This window comes from Momordica charantia, assembly GCF_013281855.1.
Source record: "Momordica charantia cultivar OHB3-1 chromosome 5 unlocalized genomic scaffold, Mcharantia_2.0 BLBB01000005.1, whole genome shotgun sequence".
Taxonomy (NCBI): domain Eukaryota; kingdom Viridiplantae; phylum Streptophyta; class Magnoliopsida; order Cucurbitales; family Cucurbitaceae; genus Momordica; species Momordica charantia.
This window is the reverse complement of record NW_028275163.1, coordinates 23,497,805-23,519,940: the sequence shown is the minus strand read 5'-3', so window position 1 is coordinate 23,519,940 and position 22,136 is coordinate 23,497,805. Positions and strand designations below refer to the sequence as shown.

General features: G+C 32.7%; 3 protein-coding genes across 5 annotated transcripts; 2 read left to right on the top strand and 1 right to left on the bottom strand.

Moving 5' to 3' along the window:
- Window positions 1-3,074: 3,074 nt before the first annotated feature.
- Window positions 3,075-7,258, top strand: LOC111014318 (adenosine kinase 2). Its single transcript, XM_022289001.2, has 12 exons — window positions 3,075-3,320; window positions 3,574-3,627; window positions 4,561-4,607; window positions 4,690-4,721; window positions 4,812-4,913; window positions 5,019-5,086; window positions 5,274-5,350; window positions 5,783-5,880; window positions 5,963-6,033; window positions 6,124-6,190; window positions 6,276-6,459; window positions 6,665-7,258. The coding sequence occupies exons 1-12, from the start codon at window positions 3,238-3,240 to the stop codon at window positions 6,805-6,807; spliced, it is 1,026 nt and encodes a 341-aa protein (XP_022144693.1). The 5' UTR covers window positions 3,075-3,237; the 3' UTR covers window positions 6,808-7,258.
- A 1,743-nt stretch (window positions 7,259-9,001) lies between these two features.
- LOC111014383 (uncharacterized) lies at window positions 9,002-13,655 on the top strand. 2 transcript variants are annotated; one of them, XR_015791074.1, is made up of 3 exons: window positions 9,002-10,664; window positions 13,164-13,198; window positions 13,285-13,655. XR_015791074.1 is itself a non-coding variant. In XM_022289090.2 (1 exon), exon 1 carries the CDS (start codon window positions 9,200-9,202, stop codon window positions 10,607-10,609), a length of 1,410 nt encoding a protein of 469 aa, XP_022144782.2. In that variant the 5' UTR covers window positions 9,002-9,199; the 3' UTR covers window positions 10,610-10,858. The 2 variants fall into 2 exon arrangements, 1 of the variants encoding a protein (XP_022144782.2); XM_022289090.2 differs by lacking the exons at window positions 13,164-13,198; window positions 13,285-13,655 and having other exon boundaries at window positions 9,002-10,858.
- A 1,197-nt stretch (window positions 13,656-14,852) lies between these two features.
- On the bottom strand, window positions 14,853-18,935 carry LOC111014355 (Translin family protein). Of its 2 annotated transcripts, XR_002601822.2 has the most exons (8): window positions 18,513-18,935; window positions 18,258-18,354; window positions 18,046-18,161; window positions 16,910-16,954; window positions 15,929-15,954; window positions 15,616-15,751; window positions 15,249-15,520; window positions 14,853-15,120 (listed from the first exon to the last, which is right to left on the bottom strand). XR_002601822.2 is itself a non-coding variant. In XM_022289045.2 (7 exons), exons 1-7 carry the CDS (start codon window positions 18,898-18,900, stop codon window positions 15,441-15,443), a joined length of 888 nt encoding a protein of 295 aa, XP_022144737.1. In that variant the 5' UTR covers window positions 18,901-18,935; the 3' UTR covers window positions 15,086-15,440. The 2 variants fall into 2 exon arrangements, 1 of the variants encoding a protein (XP_022144737.1); XM_022289045.2 differs by having other exon boundaries at window positions 15,086-15,520.
- Between the last annotated feature and the right edge of the window lie 3,201 nt (window positions 18,936-22,136).

Genomic DNA, 22,136 nt, shown 5'->3' with positions numbered 1-22,136 from the left:
TGGTTTTAAATATTTTAATATAATGTCTCTAAAATTTATATTTAATCTAAACTGAATTTTTAAATGGTATTAATATTTAGTTTTTCAAATAAAATATATTAGTATTCGTTGATATTTTATTTAAAAAATACGGTATTAAAAAGGGCGAATATCACCAAAAACCTGATACCCTATCATCTTCTCGAATGAAAACGAACAAAAATCGAAGATCCAACTAATTTCACAAAAGAAATTCAACAAGGACCTGATCAGATCATATAAAATGTAAGTCTTAAATCATTTGAATACTTTAACTTATTTTCTAAAAACCTTTAGGTTTATTATTCAAACAAAACGTTTCATACTAATTATTTACGAATTTATATTCGACATTTTTTTACTATTCATATTATATTTATAAATTTTAATAGATTAACTTTCATTGTCGTTCAAAACTTCGTATAAAATGTTATTAACTTCAATTTTTTTTTTTAAATAATGTTCTTGATGATTTTTTTTCCTTTCCAATATGTCGTCATACTAGAAAATTTTGCATACTATGCATATGATTTTTTTTTTCTAAAATTTGTAATGATACAATTTTATGGTATTATTAACTTTTTTTTTTCAAATTTGTTTAATGTCTTACTTTGAATATATTATGAATAATATATCGTTAAAACTTTTGAAGTTTTATAGGAAACAATAATAAGAAGCAAATTCATAGAAAATAAAAATAAAAATAATAGACAAATTTTTTTCATAAACTAAAAAATTGACAGAATTTTAAAATTTAATTTTTAGAATCTTTGGAGAGAAACATTTGTTTCGTGTCATACTTTATTGATAAAATATTATAAGTGAAATATACGTTACAATTTTAAAATATAACTTAATATATGTTTTATAAAAATAAGAACAAATTCATAAAAAGAAAATAGCATTTTTTTTTAAACTAAAGGTTTTACATATTCTTAAACATAGAATGCAAGAAATTTATAGAATAAAAAAAAATAGAATGATCCTACTCCATAACTACTCCATGATTCACACATTATTTAACCGTGAAAAACTATTTTTTTAATGGATGAAGAAAAAGCATTATTGTATAATATCAACATATTTTTGAGTTGTCTATATATGTTTTACTCTTAATTAATTCAAATTTTTGACCTGTATACATTTTTGTGTTAGGAAAAAAATCACACCTTTCGATTGTAAAAAAAATCAATAATTATATTAAATAATTACTTAATCTAAAATAACTGTATTATTTCCTTACTTTTATTTATTTACTATGTAATAATAGTCTAATTATTATGTAATTATTTTTATCAATTTTTTTAAGAATTCTTAGTTTTATATATATATATATATATATATATATATATATATATATATATATTCATTCGAAACGTAAAATTTCACCACAAAAATATTATGTTTCAAAAGTTTAAAAATTCAAAACCACGTGCATTATACGTAAATCTAACTAGTATTATTAAAACATGTATGAATATACTATTTGCATCTTTGGAAACAGTGCAATTATTGTCATTTTTTTCCTTATATAACATTCAAATATAACATCAATGTTCGATTAAATAACAAGTCGAGTCCAATTTTGTCTAGAACATATATAAACTTTCAATTTTATGTCTAATAAATCATTTAAAAAAATGTTACTATGTCTCTAAGACAATAAACTTTTACTTTTATGTCTAACATACCCCTCAAATTTAAAACATGTATAATAATAAGTCAAGATTTATTCAACACAACGTTGAAAGTTTATGGATGTGTTGACATTTTTCAAATTAACGAACTTGTTAGATACAATTTTAAAAGTTCAACGGTCAAATTTGTAACCTAACATTTTAATCAATATAACTATATATATAATTTTTTTTCTTTCTCTTAACTAAATATTACTTCTTATTTGATCAACATTTTGATACATGTGCTAGATTTGAAATTATACATCCATTAGCAAATAGTGCAAATATTATATAATTAAAGATTTAGATAATTTTTATTTAAATTGAAGGGAAGGTAGTTGGTTTGGGTTGTTGGAAGAAGCCAACACCTAGATATAGCTCTAATCCAATATTTATATAACATTTATTTATATTTAAGTGAACTCGTTCCTATAAAAACTTATTTTCATAAGATTATTTCAGACATTTTTCAATTCAAAATTATATTTCCGTATACATACTTCCATGTTTCAGTTTCAGTTTCATATTTATATTTTTAATTTTGGTTTATAATGGTAGAAATTAAGATGGATTTTAAAAATTTATATACACCTTGTAAAACTCAAAAAATTATATCATATATCTAACAACATTATCAATTTAATCTCTTCATTTTTATTTTCAACGCAAGTAAAGTATCTTAAAATCTAATATAAATTCATATTTTTCTAAATAATGTTTTCAATATTACTCAGCCATATCAAAGAAGGATAAATTATTTGAGAGATAATGAATACAATTTGCTTTGTACCTTGAGTCCAGTTCGCTTTGATTTATTTTATTTACTATATTTTTACAATATTTATTTTGGTTCCTATACTTTTAAAAAAGTGATCATATTGGTCTCTTATTATGTTTTTTTTATCACAATTTCAATATATTTAGTGTAACCATGACTTTATGTGTAGAACGCGACCCCTCGATACCGAAGGCATCCTTGGGGTGATCTCGTAGTTCCTACGGGGTGGAGACGATGGGTCGGTCCATTTGTGTTAAAATTTAAAAAATAGAGATCAAAATGGTCACTTATTTTTAATAAAAAAGTGAGGTGGGGAGTTCAAATTCATGACATTTTAATCATAAATAGGTGTCATTTACCGCTGAGCTCATATTGATCCTCAGAATAATCACTCAAACAAGTAGAGACCAAAACAAACACTTAAAATATAAATACTAAAATAAAAATAAAAATAAAAAGATCATAATAGTATTTTAATCTCGAGTTAAATATTACTTGTGAATTAGGAGAATTTTTTTAATTTTTTTTTAGTTGGGGGTAGGTATTTTAGGAAGAGTAGAACCAGAAAAGAAGGAGAAGGGCCCATTTGAGGTTGGTGAAGATTGAGAATTGTGCCATATGCCATTGCCACCCATCACTCACTGCACCCACACCCAATTCTTCTCTTCTTCCTATAAATTTCTCGCCATTTCCCTCCTCCTAGATCTGAATCTCGCTCTCTCATAACTCCTTTCCCCTCTCTCTATACCTTCACTTGCATCCATGGCGTACGAGAGGATCCTCTTGGGTATGGGCAACCCTCTTCTCGACATCTCAGCCGTCGTCGACGATGATTTCCTGCACAGGTATTTCCCCATTGTTTCTCGCTTCTTTTATTGCCCTTTCCTCTGATACAAAACCCAGATCGCTATGCTATTTTTTATTGCATCTAATTACGCGTATGCTCTGTTATCGTTTGATTTCGTTGGTTTTAGCGATCAAGATATTAATGCATGAGCAGAGGTTTTGTAGATCGTAACTTTTCGGCTGCTGGGATTTCACTTTTTCTTTTTTTTTTTTAATTGTACTTTGATTCGTTAAATTACTCGTTTCGTGCAGATACGACATCAAGCTGAACAATGCTATCCTCGCCGAGGATAAACATCTTCCAATGTAAGGGATCGGTATTCAATTCTCTGAATGATATCTTCTCCGTCGTCTTAGTTTTATTTTCTTGTTTAATTGGTTGGTGGGTGATAATAGTCATAGCTACCACTACTTGCTACCCTTATATTTCGCGAACCTTATTCTTTTTAAGACAACGTGTTTTTATTGTTTCAAATTACATCCTTGTTGTTAGGCCTTGAGAGAATCATTCGTAGTTAGCGACAATGTCTTTTATGGGTTTGCTTGAAAATCAAGTTTCTCATTACAGTTTAGTTGATTTGACTTAAATGAATAAGGGAATATTGGAAGATTAGTGCTGTTAGAATGAGATCAACTAATATTGATATTACTTGAAAATCGAGGTTACTGTTTAATGGATTCCTTTGTTGTTCTGATCAAAAAGTTAATGGATTTGATATCATATCCTATGTCTTGTTCAGTTTGAGGCTATTTACTTGATGAAATTTTCAACACGAATCTTATGTCAAAATTGAATCAAACTACAGGACTAGTTGTAAAAACGACTGGAGAACAGAAAGAAGCTGATAATAGCTTTGTTACAAAAAAACTTAGCACACGTGGCTTATCTAATGGTTGTGGATTGTGGTTTATTCATTTAGTAGAAAAGAAGCGAGAACAAACTCAATTTTGGCAATAAAAGTATACTGATATCGTCAAAATTTTACCAAGCCTCGGGAATATTTGAAGTTTAGAAGCACTAGTTTGTCTGTCTTAGATTGTGTGTACGCATCTGACACATGATGCGTTACAATTAGATTGTTATAATTTTTTATTTTATTTTCATTTTTGGAAATGCTTTGGAATGTTGTGGTCATACTCTGACCCATATTTTCACATATTTTCTGATGTGAGCCTTTCTTTTTTTGCAATAGTTAATCAATTGAAGTATTGATCTCTTTGTGCATATTTTTTTTGTAGGTATGATGAATTGGCAAAAAAGCCTAATGTGGAGTACATTGCTGGAGGTGACGTATGGATAATTGAATCTATTTGTGTTATTATGGTTTTGGAACATTTGTGAATTTCGTGTACTTTTATTAAGTGCAGGTGCTACACAAAACTCAATTAAAGTGGCTCAGGTACACTAATTTTGTTCCCTGGTGATTATACACATATTCCTCAAAGTTTTATTTGCCGCTGTTGGATGAACCTTTTCTTTCCTTATTTAGTGGATGCTTCAACATCCCGGAGCAACAAGCTATATGGGTTGCATTGGAAAAGACAAGTTCGGGGAGGAGATGAAGAAAAACTCAAAAAGTGCTGGTGTTAATGTAAGTTCCACATCCTATCGCTATCTTCCCACTGTCGTGGTAATTTTATGTTTCAAATTTGCATTATTAAGATCTTATTTGCTCTTTTTGTATTTGACAAATTAGGTTCAATATTATGAGGTTGAATCTACACCAACAGGAACCTGTGCTGTTTGTGTGGTGGGTGGTGAAAGGTTAGTTAAAATTTTGGTTGCTTTGATAACCATTACATTAAGTCAAACACACAAAGTTCGCTCCCATCATGGTAAAAATTGGTTCTTTCTCAGATTGTTACTTATATAAATCATTAATTTGATCAGTAACCATGCGTTTCATATTTTGGTTAGACATCTAACAGGAGTCTGTTTTTGTGACATACAGATCACTTGTTGCCAACTTGTCAGCTGCAAATTGCTACAAGTCAGACCATTTGAAGAAACCTGAAAATTGGGCATTAGGTAAACACAGAACTCTTATTTATGGCTTTTAGAGGGCTGTTCGGAGGTTATTCTTAAAAATCATTTTCTGTTTTTTATAACTAAAAAACTTAATGAAAACATGTTTGGCTAACTGTTATTTAGAGTTTCCTTGGAAAAAAAACTGTTATTTAAAATCTCTTTTCCCTTGTTTCTCCTTAATTTGTTCTCATGGTGGCCTATTTTTTAGAATAAGTGGTTATCTCTATGAAAATCTTGGACTAATGAATAATTTCTGTACAGTAACCTTATACATTTTCAAGTTTCTCAATCATAGTTCTCCTAAAAACAAACTGTTCCGCTGAACAAGCTACCAAAACAACCCAAGTTTTTCTTGAAATGTTTTGGAGACTGTGGATAGGACAGGTGTGCATTCTTATGTGCTAACTTGATCATGATTTTCCATGAGGATAGTTGAGAAGGCCAAGTATTTCTACATTGCCGGGTTTTTTCTCACTGTATCGCCAGACTCGGTACAGCTTGTAGCTGAACATGCAGCTGCAAATGACAAGGTACACTGGGTGATGTAATCGATATAATTATTGTCTATCAGGGCCTTCTGAACAAGTAACTAACATTGCCAATCATCTTCAGTGTCTCTCCATGAACCTGTCTGCTCCATTTATTTGTGAGTTCTTCAAGGATGCGCTAGAAAAAGTCTTGCCGTAAGTATTAACGTATGACGTTAATATGGTAAAAGTAGGGGAACTTTGACATGTCGACTCAGACATATCTTTTCTTTTTTTATATTTCAGGTATATGGACTTCATTTTTGGTAATGAAACTGAAGCAAGGACGTTCTCAAAAGTTCAGGGCTGGGAGGTAATGGTTTGCTTGATCCCATAAAGACTTGAATAGTGGCTTCCAATTTATGCATAAATAGATTGACGAACTTTTTTATGACCAGACCGATAACGTCGAGGAGATAGCCCTAAGGATTTCACAGTGGCCTAAAGTATCAGAAAAACGCAAGAGGATTGCCATTATTACTCAAGGTCCAGACCCAGTTGTAGTTGCTGAGGATGGAAAAGTGAAGAAGTTCCCAGTAATTTTGTTGCCAAAAGAGAAACTTGTTGACACAAATGGAGCTGGTATGCTCTCTGCCTCCCCCTTAAATTTAATGGAGTTCAGTGAACATAAGCACATCCAAGTTTGTCTGTGTGCGTGTGTGATAGAAACAAATTTTTCAGTTTTATGATAAGTTTAGGTGCATCAACGAACACTTGAAGCATATGCATAAAAACTGGTTGGATTTTAGGATCATATTTTCATCTCGTTTTATTACTGTTTTTCTAGGAGACGCATTCGTCGGAGGATTTCTATCCCAGTTGGTTCAAGGAAAACCCATGGAAGACTGTGTGAGAGCTGGCTGTTATGCATCAAACGTTATAATCCAAAGGTCTGGCTGCACATTCCCTGAGAAGCCCGATTTCAAATGAGCATGTTCTTCTTTCAAGACCTCTCAGCCTCTCTAGCCTACTACTACCAATCACTTTATCTTTATAATTCTCAAAACCGACATTCTCGCTTCTGCTTCGTCTGCCACGCTCGTACGGACGACCAGTGGCTGTCCACTATATCCCCTGTTACCCAGTTACTATAAGAAATGAGATTTTGATTTATAGAGCACCTTACTTTTAAGTATATTGTCCTTACCTTATAGCAAGAATTGTTCCTCTTTTTTTCTTCTTTCCCATGAATTTTCTTGGATTTCCATGCCATGTGGTGGCAATTGGCATTAGAAAACAAGCAATGGGGCAGCAAATTGAGGTCCTCTGCAAAAGCTAGAGCAGGTTTTGGACCCCATGGCTGCCTCTGAGAGACCCACAGCTCACATGCTTTTGCTCTGTTCTTAATAATTAATGATGTGATGTTCTTATCATTCCGACATTTTTGGAGTTTCTTACATTTTCTTTGCCTTATCTAAACACATCTTGTTTGGACGATGTTTCTTCTCTCTTTTGTCTCTTTTTTTTCTTTCTTGGAGCTGAAAAAATAATGCAATTCTCGTCGAATTCTGTTTGGCAACCCTCGAATTGGATCCCATTATTATGGGTTTTGATAATATTTTCGCATTATTTTTTTTTTCTGCGACTTTAAAAGAGTGATGAAGTGTAGAATTTTGTAATGATTTACATGATCCCCAAATTTATTGAACGGTTCGTAATGATCAATGTTAACTGTATAATATGATTTTTCTAAAGTTGTAAATAGCCTTAGTTTTTAAATTTTCAAATTCAAAAATTTGAAAACAATGAAAATATTGTTATCAGAATTTCTAATATTTGGATTACAAGATTGGAAAACACTTAACATGCTGCCTAATTCTAACAAAAATTGGATATAAGAAGTGCTTAATATTAAGGGCGCAAATATATTCCACTCAAATTTCAACTAAATTAATGCCGAACAAGCTGTTGAACGTAGCTTAATTGGTTTAGACATTTATTTTCAAATTATTCTTCTGAAATCACTTTACTTCATTTTACTTTTTATGAAAAATGGACTAAACTAAAGAAAAAGAGAAAGAAACATTCTCGAACAAAAGAATTTTTAAATTAGTTCGAATTGCCACTCCACTCGAAACAATCGTGAGGTTGAAATCAACTAAATTTGTTAAGCCAAACTAGTTGAAATCTATTGTTCAAACAGAAGTAATGAATAGATTTGACCAAAGTTTCAATTATAAGTTGCACTCCCAATTTTTTTGATATCATCAAAGATGGGAATATTTTATTGTCGATCGTCTTTCTATGTTATTAAAATAGTATTATGTTTTGAAAAATGATGCAACAAGAATATTTTGAAATACACCTTCAAATAATTTTCCTTCCCAAAGTTTTGTCATCAATTCAACATGACCTGAGGTGAAAACTGACGTGAGATATTTTATTGCATAATTTCAACTTCTAGACAATGCTCATTAACTATTGAAAAAAAAAAAACAAACTATATAAGAAAAAATCATTATATAATAAATATTAAAAAGTAGGGAGAGTAAAATGAAATAAATGGATTAGTCTAAAGAAAAATGGACCATTTTAATTCAATCAAATTCAACTTCAACGTCCAATTAATACATTTTTCAAAATAAAAAAAAAAGAGCGAAATTATACCAATAAACCAACTAAAGTATAGTCAATAAAATATCTAAAATTCAACCACACATATTCTATAACATGATAACCGCAAAAGAAAAAGGGAAAAGAAAAAAAAAGTATCCAGCTTGAAATTAAAATGCAATAATTTATTTATTTATTTATTTTTGTTTTAGTTAGCATGATCGATAATTCAGACTATGAACTTTTGGTTGAATATAGATAACTTAACCAATTGAATAATGTTTCGATGAGTCGTAGAATTTAAATAATTGTTTTATCTTGAGATATGAATAATTAAACATTATCAGGAATTAAAAAAAAAAAAAAGAAACCCAAAACTCAATTAGTGAAGGATGTTAATATTACTATAGCACTCGTTTAAATTTTCAGAATTTAATTTGCTGAAATTGTAATTTAAAAATGAAATGAGGATTTTATTATTTTGTTTTAAAATGAAGAAAAAAAGGCGCGTAGTAAGCACGCGCTCGAAAGGCCTGTGTTGGTTGGCACCATGTTTTGTTTGTGTATCCTATTTGACAATTGAGAATCATAATCACTGTCTTACTCTCTGCTCCATTTCAACTCTCCATTCTCTCTCTCGCCGTCGCCGCCCACTACGCCGCCGTAATTCCGATCATCGACCGCCCAATTCCGCGATTCCGGCGCCGGAAACAACCCCTCCCACGGCGGTGGACCAGAAGAAATCGGAGGAGCCGGAACACAACCCGCCATGAGCGGCAATCATCCTCGCCTCGATAATCTCCGCAGTACGGCCCAGCTTCTCAGAGAAGCTACGGCCTCCTTCACATCCAATCTCTTCACCTTCCTTTTCCTCTCCCTCCTTATCCTCTCCTTTCGCATCGTCGTTGAGAATGGCACCCAATATGTTACCTCCTTCATTGATCGCGACCCTTCCCTCAAGGCTCTTCTCTCTCGCCTCGACATTGCAGGGGAGCAGCGCCTCCTGCGATCCTCTGAGGACTCGTCTATGCCTCCTGCTGTTGCCCGTCGCCACCGTCGCCGCCCTTTCCTGCACCTTACCCGCGTCGGAACCCTAGATGATGATATCTTCTCCGGAGATGGGGATGATGAGCGCGGCCTGTTTGGGTCCAATCGGAATAACGCACCGAATGCCAGTTTCGTGATTTTCACCCAATTCGGTTCGATCTCGGGGTTTTCGGATCTGGTCGTCGACAATGGAATTAGGGTTTCGGAAGTTGTTAGACCGGGAGTGGGATTCAAGGCCCGGAGTTCGTCTTTTGATAATGACAAAGAAAGCGTTGATGATCAGGAAGAACAGGACGGAAGACTTGGAGGGGAAAATGTGAATCAGGATATGGATAGGCTTGTAGATTTGCAATTTTTCGTTAAGGGGCTGGAACTTGGTCGTCGGGACGCTGCAGCTTTGTTCTTCTTTGTGAGTTTTTTGTCTGCTGCCTATATCTGGGTGATGCTTGGCTTTCTTGTTACGTATTCATGGGCTTCGGGCATTGTGTTCATCGCAGTTCTTAATGATCTAATGGAGAGGTTTGGTTCATTTGTTGGTATGGTATGGGATGGGTCAAGATTGGGTTTCAAGAGGCTTTCTGGGTTCATCTTGATGAGATGGGCTGTGAGAGATGCGCTAACTCAACTCCTTGGGTTGTGGTATTTTGGTGAAATCGAAGATCAATATTCATTCTTCAAGCTATTCGTGAGGTTGAAATTGATGCCATTCTCCATAATGTCTCCATGGATTCGTGGTTATGAAAAAGAAATCTCTGGGTTTCTCTTTGCCTGGTTTTTGCTAGATACTCTTGTTGCGTTCGTCTTTGCTGTAGATGCTTGGGTTGTAATTGTGGATGCTAGGCGGACTGGTAGGGAGATCCTGAAGGAAGGTTGTTATTTGATATTGACAATGTTAAACCAGGCTATTCAAATAAAGTGCTTGGAAGCCATCTGTTGTGGCTCTTTCATGAGATGGGCTCTTGCTCGAGTTTGCGGAAAACATGTCGCCATGTTTTTTCAGTCTGTGGGAGAGGTCTATTTCATGGTGGTTTGGCTTATCTTCTACTTTGCTGCTAGGTGTAGAGATGCCAAAGTGCAGGGGCTGAGGTTTGGTCGAAGAGAGCTCGAGGGTTTGATTGAGGGGGTTGGATAATGGTGGATTGGTGGCTTTACAGGGGCAAGTTGCTTAACGCAAAGGAAAGTTACTGGTAATTTTTCATTGCTCTGTGCTGCCTATTTTGCATTTCCAGATATCCAGCCGTACTTGCTTCTGTAGTATCACGAGCAATGTTCTCTGTATGTACCTTCTTTCTAGGCTTCATGCTACTTGTAACTTGTGTATATTTTACATCAGAATACTTGACATGAATCAAATCCGTCCCAGTGGGATGCCTTGCTGACATATCTGTTTTCTGGTGGTAAAAAAGAAATTTAGGACTGTCGTGAGAATCTGCTCTGTAGATAAACCTATAGGTCTGTTTTATCATTTTCATTCCATTTAGTATGCTAGATTGGACTACATAGGTTCTAATACGGGAAAGCATAGATTTTTTAATTTTCTGGTGGCCTTCTTAGTTTTGATCACTTAAATTTATATCTTAAATAATATATCTGGTCATGACAATTGTCAAAGAAAACTGTGTAAAAGTTGTAAACACTAAAAACAAAATTACTAGTTATGTGTTTATATCTGAACTAGAAGAAGCAATTGATATGACCAGAAAGTTAGAATGGATGAAATCTTCTCTTTCTGTGTGGACAATCATTGAAGACTAAAGTCGGTTTTTTTTTTTTTTTAATGGGTCTGTTACTTTAAGAATCAAAGATTGAGTTTATGCCGAGGTTGGTTAATCATCTGAGCCATGTAAAGCGAGTAATGTTTTTTATGTGCTGTTTCTGCTAAAGTAAAAACTAGAAACTGAGGTTTAAGTCTCAACCAAATTAATTTGGGAGGATGGGAAGTGTGGTCCTTTTCCTTTTTTCCTTCATTTTACAAATATAAATCATCTGAATTGAAAATTTTGACACCTTACAGTATCTCGTACAGAGTTCCTTCAGCCAGAGTTTGACTGGACTACCTTTGCCTGAAAGTAGAGAACTTAACCATAATCTCTGCCATAATTGTAAATTTACCTTACCCCTGCTACTTAAAGTACTTTAATGTAATAAATGTATGTTTCTTCTGCAGAAGACAAAATTTACCACATCCAGATTGAGAAATAGCTCAATAGTTTCCAGTGGGGGTGGGGGTGGGATGGAGGAGAGGGTAAACTGGTCGACTTTGGGCGAAAACTGAAGCCAAATCAACATATTGGTTTAAGAAAGAAAAACTGAATTTTTTGAAAATTGAACCGCCCGCTGACAAAATGGTGATCGCAACTGTTCGATTACTTTTCAGATTCATAATTTAGCTAATCGAATGACTAACAAATATGGTTCAAGCCAACAAAACCGACTTGATTTGGTTGGTTTTCTCAATTTCGACCTGCACTCTTAATTTCTAGTAGATTTTTCTTTATTCTTTTGTTATTTTGGAAGAGTAAAATAGGATAGAAAGACTGAGGAGTGAATCATAGACAGAAAATTTAAATGTATTCAAGTGGAAGGTTTGAATTTGTATGAATTCTCACCATCTAAGCCACATGTGGGTGTAGAAACATTGGCGAGGGGTACAAGAAATGGTTCGTTTTGCTCAACCAACCATTTTGATTTTCAGCACCTTTCTGATGCAATCTGACGTATTACAGCATGGTCTACATTTCATCGTACATGAACTTGGGAAAGAAAAAAGTCAGATATTTTTTCAACCTTTAAAATCACTATGTATGGTGTGTGGCTTGATTTGCATGGAATCTTGCAAATTAAACCATTTTTTAAGATGCCATTTTTATTTAATCATTTGGGATTATTGTGGACGTTATTATCAAAGTGATTGAGAACTGTTTGTACAAAATAAACATATCCCCAGTCCTGTTCTTCACATGTTTTTATCATGTTACCCTTTCTACTCTCTTCTTTCCTGTTCAGACAGAAGTTTTAGAGGTTGTTTTCGTCATGGACAATCAAGGGATGAATATTCAAATTATAATGTTGACTTTGTTGTGCTTAAGATATTGAGTCTACGTATTTTTATGCTTGAATTTGTGAAATTGTTGTGGTCTTTTTCTTAATCAGTTTATTATGTAGCAATATTAAGATGTACTTATCCAACTTTTATCTCACTTGTGGCACCAATTGCACCTGTCCATTAGAACTCACAGTGCAGGTAGGACGAACACATTAGGCTCGATAGGGCACTCGCATTTTCTTTTACTTTTTTTTTTCTTTTTTTCTTTAATAGAAAAGTAGGATTAAGGTACCAAGCTCAGTAGGGTAGGTGCTCTTCCCTTGCAAGGTAGGATGGGCATACTTGGGCCTACAAGGACGGTTGGAGGGTCAACCCAAGTATGGTACCAAGACTGAGCTTGATTCTTCCATAGGTATAGCTTTCGATCTCCATCAATTTCTTGCCATCGGCTAATCGAGGAAGACACATGTTGGTGGACAAAGGTCACTGTACTTGACAACGATGTACTATAGCAATGGTGGAGTAATTATTACTCCCTTTTTATAAATGTACTAAGGGACCACTGTTGAGGTTATGTAATATTCTTTCTTGTGTTTAGTTCTACTCAGAATCTAACTCTGATTTGAATGGTGTTTGGCAGGCACCACATGGATACTCAATTTTTCTTCTATCTAGGTACTTTTGATTCTCCTATTCCCTCCTTGAACTTTTCCATTTATGTTTTATGTTAGCATTGGTGCTAATAACGAAAGAAGTTGCAGTTTAGGGGAAAAGATAATGCCAAAAGCACTTTAATGAAGAGCAGATCTAACCCGTAGAGAAGAGGTTTCTATAGGTGAGAAAAGCGGGGTTGGACGAATTTACATAGACCCAACGAGCCATGAACTCGTTCTAAAGTAAAGCACCTCAGAGAAAAGCAAACATGATTTTCGAGACGAGTAAGAGGACAATGGGAAAGAGCACTTTTGCACCTTAGGGGATGATAGGTAATAAGTTGCATTGGCCTAAAGATTATTCATTAGGACCATTAGACACCATAGTGCAGTGCTTCCCCTAACAACATAGAATGAGACAAAGTTTCTGTCATATTCTTGTAGAAATCTCCTCTTTTGAAACTAGCTTTACTCTAAACTTAAGCATTATAAGATAATTAACAACATTGGTACTCTGTTCTTCTCTTTTGCCATCCTTTTCTGCTATTTTTTCCCCTTTATCATTTCTATTTATGACGGTTAGACAGTACCGACATCACTCATACTGATAGTAGCATTTTGTCAAAGAGATTGAAAAATATGCCTAAAATATGCTCCTTAGACTATTAATATTTACGGCTTTTCTCCAATTCCCACGTTTCATTCACACCTTTGAATAGTTCCAAGTACTTTCATAAATGGTACTCATTAAGAACTATAAGTTCAGATTTCAATGTTAGATTAACATTTTTCTAGAATCAAATTGATGAGAATATTAAAAAAAAAAAAGAGTTGTTTTATGAGAATAAATATTGTTTAATTTAATACCTAAAACTAATTATCGATCAACGAAAACATGGGGATGATTGAAATTTGTTCCTTTTTTTTAGTACGACTGAAATATGTTAATTTCATTCATGGATAAATACTACAATCCGGACTTAATATAATCTATCACTTTCGAACGTTTATAAAAGATTCCTCAGACAAATACCATAATTGTACCTTCTTAGGTATTAAAATACTTTTAAACTAGAATTGTAAGTTCTCAAGACAAAATACTGAATACATATCTTTAAAACACGGCTTTTTTACTTCCTTAAAAAAAAAAAAACTAAACCAAATTGACATAAAGCCAAAGTTATTTTAAATACTTACATACATCAATAGAACTGAGATTTTTGTACTAAAAAAATAAAAAAATAAAACTGAGATTTTAAGGCCGGTTTGATGTGCAATCCTATTTTGTGTCGTTTTCAAATTGAGTTGTTTACTTGGCAGATTTATTTTTAAAAACCATCCAACTAATAAAAATTCTAAAAAAAACTTTATGTTTTCAAATTTTGAATGTGAAATTTTAAAATAGAAAATTTCATTAAAAAGGTTAAGTTTGATAAATACTATTTCATGTTATAATTTATAAACTTACTTATTTTGTTAAAATTTAAATATGTGAAGCATAATATATTATAAATTATATAATATTATAAAATAATAATTATGTGAAATTTATAACATATATATCAACTAATAATATTTTAGACTGAACTAAATATATAATTGGTAACTAATAGTAGTCTACAAATATATTGCTAAACACACCTAGAACAATTTTTCTAAACACTGAAAACATGAAATAAAAAAAAATATTAAATCCCTTGTTTTCAAATTACCCACCAAACGCAAACTAGTTATTTTAAAATACTTGTACAAAATAAAAATGAGATATTTACATTACCCACGATATCCTTGCCATGTAATTGTTTGAGATATTTACATTACATTTTACAATGTAAATTACTCAAGAAATGTACCTTATAAAACCCCATCTCAGATTGGATAGTAAGAGGCTACCGCTGCTCTGCAAGAGTCATGGAAAACTACTTTGTAATCCATTATTGCAACCTGCAATTACCTTAATTAACATAATTATTAGAGAATTAAAAACAATTTGGGTAACTAATCAAACTAACAACTCTTAGGATAGGGTCAGTCACATGAAACCAGTAATTCAAGCACAAAGGCTATAATACCTAAGTACCATTTCCTTCTAAGATTAATCCCAGGTATCATTTTTCATCCTTACACCAGACAAAACTTGTTACCCAAGAAGAACATCTTTGAGTTTTGACATAATCAAGACAGGCAGAGACCGTTTCACCCTTTTACTTCTGTGTTCTGGTGCTGGTACCATCTGGTATCATAGTCAATGATAGTTTCCTCGTTTAATCGCCAGTTGCCGATAAGCCTCGAATCTTAACATCATAGTATACTTCTTCAACTCTTCGCAAGTCATACTTCATGCCTATTGCGATGACGACATGATTCATATGAGAAGATGAAATGCAAAAATAACAACAAAATTGAAAAAGGAAAAAAATATGGGAGTGAAGAGTATACCATCAAATTTCTTGCGGAGAAAATCGTTGCGAAGATTAAGCATACGGAAGGCTGCGTGAAGATCGGTAAAAAACTTGAGCACCTTTCTTGGACAATCATAGTCTCCGACTGTCACTTGGTTGACAACATACCGTGGCTACAAATAGAGTTGACGCAAAATTTTATTACAATAGATAAATGCGAACAACAAGATAAATACCAACTCAAATGGAATATCTCCTTCATTCAATATTAAGTAAATTTTTTGTAAACATATGTTCATTTTTTTCCAAGTTATAGAATCAAAATCAATACTAATTCTGAAAATTCTCACCAATTCATTGGACATGAAACATATGCCTGCAAAATTAATACAAATAACCAGATTAGAAGAAACTCATAATAGTTATCAAGTTGTTGAAGAATGCATGAACAGACAGCATACTGGACCAGAAATACAGAGCACAGTTGAATGGATTGTGAACACAAAACTCTAACATGAACTACCAATTCATCATCAAACTAACATAGGTCTGTGTATGGTGCTCTTTATTGTATCAATCGCATTAAGAATAAAAGCTAGCATTGGAACTATGATAACATGCCATTAAGATGCTAGGTTTTTCTTTTTTATCAGTATAAGGATCACGAAAACCGGTTTTTTTCATTCTTTTTGAAACTATGTACGCATAGGAAAGATTGAGAAAAAGGGTGACAAGCTTCTGCCAACAAAAACAAAGAAATGACAGTTTCTTTCCATCCCGGAAATACCACTGGTTTGCAAAACAAACATGGAAATCAAAAGCAAACAATGTTGTCAAGTCACAAGACATGGTGACTAGCTCCTTGCTTCCCTAGAGGCCTATGTATAAAAAGCATTGAAATAGTAAAGCAACATGAACGATGTAAAATAAAAAGTTATGGTTACATATTGAAAATAAAAAATATGAATTACATTATAACATAAAATGAAATATAAAATTGGGCAAATAAGTTTGTACGTGGTACAAATACTTCAATGCCACAATTTTCAAGAGACAATGAATGAAAAGAAAATTTAGCCAAAGATCCTATTCACAGAGGTGAAAAGGTGATAAAAAGGCAACTCCAAAGCAACAAAAAGGCAACCGATAGACAACCAAGGCAATCCACTTCAGTGAAAGTGCTTGCCAGAGATATCACATAACAGTCAGGCGCACCACATCACCCTTGCTAAAGTTAGGCATAGGCTTGCCTTGAGAACACTGAAATCAATATAATATCAACGTCACACTGAACCTTGAAGTAAGAAATATACGAACAGCTGAAAACTCACCAATAAGATAGTCTTCAACATCCAAACTGAAATCAGATTCATTTACTGCAAATAGACCAAAAAATATAATGAGTTAATTTCCAAGTTTGTCATTTCAGAGTAGATTTAAGGTAGGCATAGCATAACGAGATAACGAACATTAATTAACAACAGATGGTGAAATGCATAAGATTAAGAGGTAGAAACACACGCATGTGGCAATCAGTTCCCCCTCTGTACCATACTGGTGGAAACATTGATATCGAGACCAATGATTGGAGAAAAGGATGCATTGGCATGTTAAAGTAAATATTGAGGTGAAATATGCAAAATAGTAATAACTATCATGACAGTAAGCCTTTTTGGGGGCAAATTCATAATAACACCAACATAGAAAAAGTAAAGTAATGGTGAATTTCCAGATAGGCTTATGAGTTAGGCCAAAGGAATGGCAGTCATTTTGGGCGAGGAAAAAAAACTAAATTTATCTCAATTCTCAACGAGGATAGATAGTAATTAAACCAAACCCCAAATTTCTTCTACAAATATTAATTTGAGATGTTCTAGATTTCTTTTAGATCAGAAAAAATGAATAATAGAAGGCGATACTTTAAGAACTGCTCTAGTAATCTAGGTATGGAACACATAAAATATTGTGCATCCTTTTGCAACTACAGTCCAGTCAACCTCCAGAAGACCTGTATCTAAATTCTAATCAGTTTGAGAATTGAGTACAATCCTAAACTGTACTGTTTAAGAGGGTGTCATGTACCTCCAGAAAATTATGAAGACATCACAAAATTGATGGTTGCTTCAAATGGTTTTAGTTGCATAGGCAATCTTGTGAATAAAAATTACCTGCAAAAAAATCTCCCTACGACTGCACAATCTAGTCGAAGGATTGAGCATGATGTAGAAGAGCCGGTAACGGTGCAGTCGTGGAAGAACGAGTAAACCCATATACTCAGTTCTGTTCTATAGGTTCTACAGGGTTTGAACATTAATGTAATCAGATCATAGTGTAGAATATGATCGTGATGTTATGTTAGGTCAATCATAAAACAACTTCAGAAGAGAGACACCGCATCCTATTAGGTTCTTTAAATTACGATTAAGGTCAAATGTGAACAGAAAAAATACAAGAACAAAAAACATACACCCAAGTTTTTCCTCAGCTTCGGTGTGCAAAAGAAGTTCTCCTGTTTCTAGCCAATTAATAAAAGCAAGCTGCGAAACAGCGGTCTGCGTCTCACTCCTCCAGTCTCCATGATACCTAAATGAAGACGTAATGAATGCAATAGCTACTTGCAAAAAAGAAAATCCACAGAAAGCAACCAAGAAAAATGTCAACCATAACCAGTCACCTCACCTATAGTAGAGGCCAGGGCTTTCACGAAGAATTTCAGCAAGTCGCTTGTAGAGCGACTTTAGTAAACCAACCTGTGCTTTTGGCTTCTCAAGAACCTCTACACCAGAAAAGTCAGATATCAAAAACATTATTACGAGTCGATACGCTGAACAGAGGGAAACAGAACGAGAGAGAAAGTCCTCATTTCCCTCAAAAACCAAAAACTGCACACGACCACACGAGTATCATAGTACAACGCAGAGAAAAATTCAGTACCGGGAGTCAGACGAGACTGGTGAACCAGAAGCAAGCTGGCCTGCATAAGCCTCGTGGAAGACTCGATCTCCATTGCCACACTTCGAATGCGCTCGCGTAAGCTTCCAGAATCCTGAAGCTGGACTCTGAAATCCTCGAATTGCTTCTCCACCGAAGAGGGCGCCGCCTCGGCGCCACTGCCTGCCATGGAAGAGGAGAAGGAACAGAAAGACGAAGCAGGGGCCGAGCGGGAGCGATGCGCTTCAGGTTTGGTCTGCAATGGAAGGCGAGAAACGGTAATGGATGGAAGGGAATGGAGGCAAAGAATTAGGGGAATTGTGTTAGGGTTTCGAGTAGGGCTTAAGGAGTGAGAGAAAATGAAGTAAGCATTTCTAAGGGCTGAGCCCATCCTTCGGCGGCTCTCACAACTCACACGGAAACAATGAATGAAATAAATGAATGGAAGGGACTACGGTAGTTCCATGAAGTGGTTAAACATTTCGTTTCTTTCTTAGCAGTCGGAAGTTTAATCCTCGTTTTAATATTTTTCAAAGAATAATTACGATACAATAAAAATTTGATACGACTGTCACTTAGATGCATGTGTAAAAAATAAAAGTCATGTGTGCATCAAGTAAACGATAGGTTGGTAGAATCTAGGTCGTTACTATATTAAACTCTTGTTTTACTTTAACGATTCAACACATGTGGAATGGATTAGGTCGAGCTATTTGGAGCAAGGTGTAAAAATTTGACCTATAACTGTTATGTTAATGAATCATAATGGTATACTTATCTACGAAATTAAATGTCTACTTATAGGAGAAAGATGGTGAGTCTCATATCTCTAACAGTAGTTCCAAAGGGGCTCGAGCTCCTCTTACTTTGGAACGTTAATATCATATATAAAATTTGACATTGGTGCAATGAGTTTAACACTCAAGTCCCCTAAGTGTTCGGGGTTCGCGGTTGTATGCATGTGTTTTTTGTAATAAAATATGTTAACAAAATTTTTTACATATAAATATGTAAATTTTTTAGAAAAGGAAAAAAAAACTTACTATATAAATATATTTTTATTTTTATTTTTTATTCATTTAACATGTAAATTTGTTTCAAGTATATGGATATATAAATCTTTTAAAAAATGAAAAAAAAAAGTAAGCAATTTCTAAACGTCCAACCACCCCTATTTGTAATTAAGAGAAAATTTTCCTCATATAAACAATTCAACTTTTTAAAAAGTAAGAAAATAAAATATATACATCGGTGGAATATTTAAACTATTATTTTCTAAAATCAATACAATTTTAAATGGTCAGCTTATTTATATATATATGTTAATTTTTTTTATAATATATATGTATTGGTGTGATATTAAACTTTAAAAATGATCAGTGTTGTTTTAAAATTGAGGAGTTGTTTTTAATTGATTGAATATTTGGTCTGGTGGTATGATTTTCATTTAGGGTGTGAGAGGTCTTGAGTTCAATTCTTGGAATGTTCCAAATATCTTTTAGTTTCAGTTTCATATGGTAAATATAAATTTTATTTTTATCTTCAATTTCTACGTTCTCAATTATAATTAGCAGCATTTTTTCATTAATTATTTTAGTTTCTAGAGCTGTTAGTGGTAGTCCAAACTATTTCTTTGTGATTAGTTGGGTCAAAAGTCAAATCCCAAATAACACAATTTCATTTTAATTAGACAAATTTAAGTTAATATCATAAATTCAATAATTCAACTTTTTGGAGTGTATTTTCTTTTTAATTTCATTCTAAATATATTTTATCTTACTTTTAAATTTCAGTTTAATTTTAATTATTCTATCTTTCTAAAATATTTAATTTTTTACTACGTCTAAATTATACTATTATGTAAATAGTTATTTTAAATAACATATAAAATATTATAGTTTCACCGACCTTTTAAATTAATACATACATACTAGTTCATGCTCATATTTATTACATACAAAAACTTGTCTCATTCTTCTGTACATATAATAAACCCTTAATAATGTTATCAATTTCCACTAACTTTAAGTATTTTAATACAATCTCCTTTGATTATTGAATCTTACATCATCCATTTCCAAACATCTAAATCTTGCATTTAAAAATTTCTCAAAAAAAAAAAAGAAAAGAAAAGAAAAATATCTTGCATTTCAAGGAGTAATTTTCTATCCTAATTTTCTATCCAAACTTTCCTTTCGTAACTATTATATTATCGAACTTTCCATTCGATGCCAATGCTTCTAAAAATGATTTGTCCACCGAATCATCAGTATTATCTCATTCTCAATACAATATTGGAAATATTTTAGGTTATATCATAAATATTATACATTTTTTTTCAACTATCACAAATATATTTTTAAATGTAATTGAGTATTGAATTTTTTAGTACAACACCTAGATGGAGTGAGATGGAGATTCGAACTCACAACTATGTTTCTTAATCAGTTGCTATGACCAGGTTGGCTAATTATAGTTATATTTAGTTCATATTGTTAACATCGTCAATAAACATACCCTAACTCTGTTTAATATATTGCATATGATCAACCTAATTTTATTTATTAGACATCGTATGTTGCATTTCGATAATAATGTTAACAATAGTGACGGTAAAATCATAATTCAGAGAGTGTAATTGACTTTTTTTTTGTGGTAAATTCAAATAAAATAAACACAATAGTTAAAACCATGTTTCGATATTTGAATATCCAAAAGGACTGTTTTAACATCTAAACCTAAAAAATAACATCAATTTCGTCCCTTTCAACCTATATGATTTAAATACACGCTCATTTTAATCATGGTTCTAAATATCCATCGACATGTCAACATTTCCATCCAGATGTCCATGTTTTCATAAGTTCGATATCAACATGAGAGGTAAATCGATATTTCCATCATGGTACAAGAAAATCGATAAAATATGAAAAATATCACCAAAATGTCACTAATATATACACAATTTTAACATTAATTTAGAAATAGGAAGATCTGTATTTATTAATTTACATATTTTTTACAATTTTTAAATTTTCTAATTCTTATAGAATATCTATCGACATTGACATTTTATCAATATTTCCATGGAATTGAGATCTCGACATCGACATTTAAAACATTGATTTTAACACATCAAGACCAAAATAATTATTTTTAGAATGTAAACTATTTATAATTAAACCTATTTTATTATCAAGGTATTAAATTTTCATCGACATATAGAGATTTTTATGTGTCAATACCTTCTACATTGTAAATCAACATAATCCACAAAGTATATAAAATATCAACAAAATATTTGTGATATACCCATAATATTAATATTAATTATTTTCAACCCATTTAAATAGATTAAAATATTTATTTGCCGATTTAAATATTTTCAACTAAAAATATACAGATAGTTAGATCGATTTTGAAATTTAAAATCTGGTTTATTGTTGGAATTAGTTCTCCTTGAAAGTACAATAATTATGAATAATTAAAAAAAAAAAAAGTACTGCATCATCTTCTTCCTCTTGTGGTTGGGCATTGTGATGAGGCGTGACGTCAGTTTTTAGCAGTGGGGACCTTTGGGCCTATGATGGAATTTGAAGCAAAAGGCATATTGTTTTTTCCCCTAAT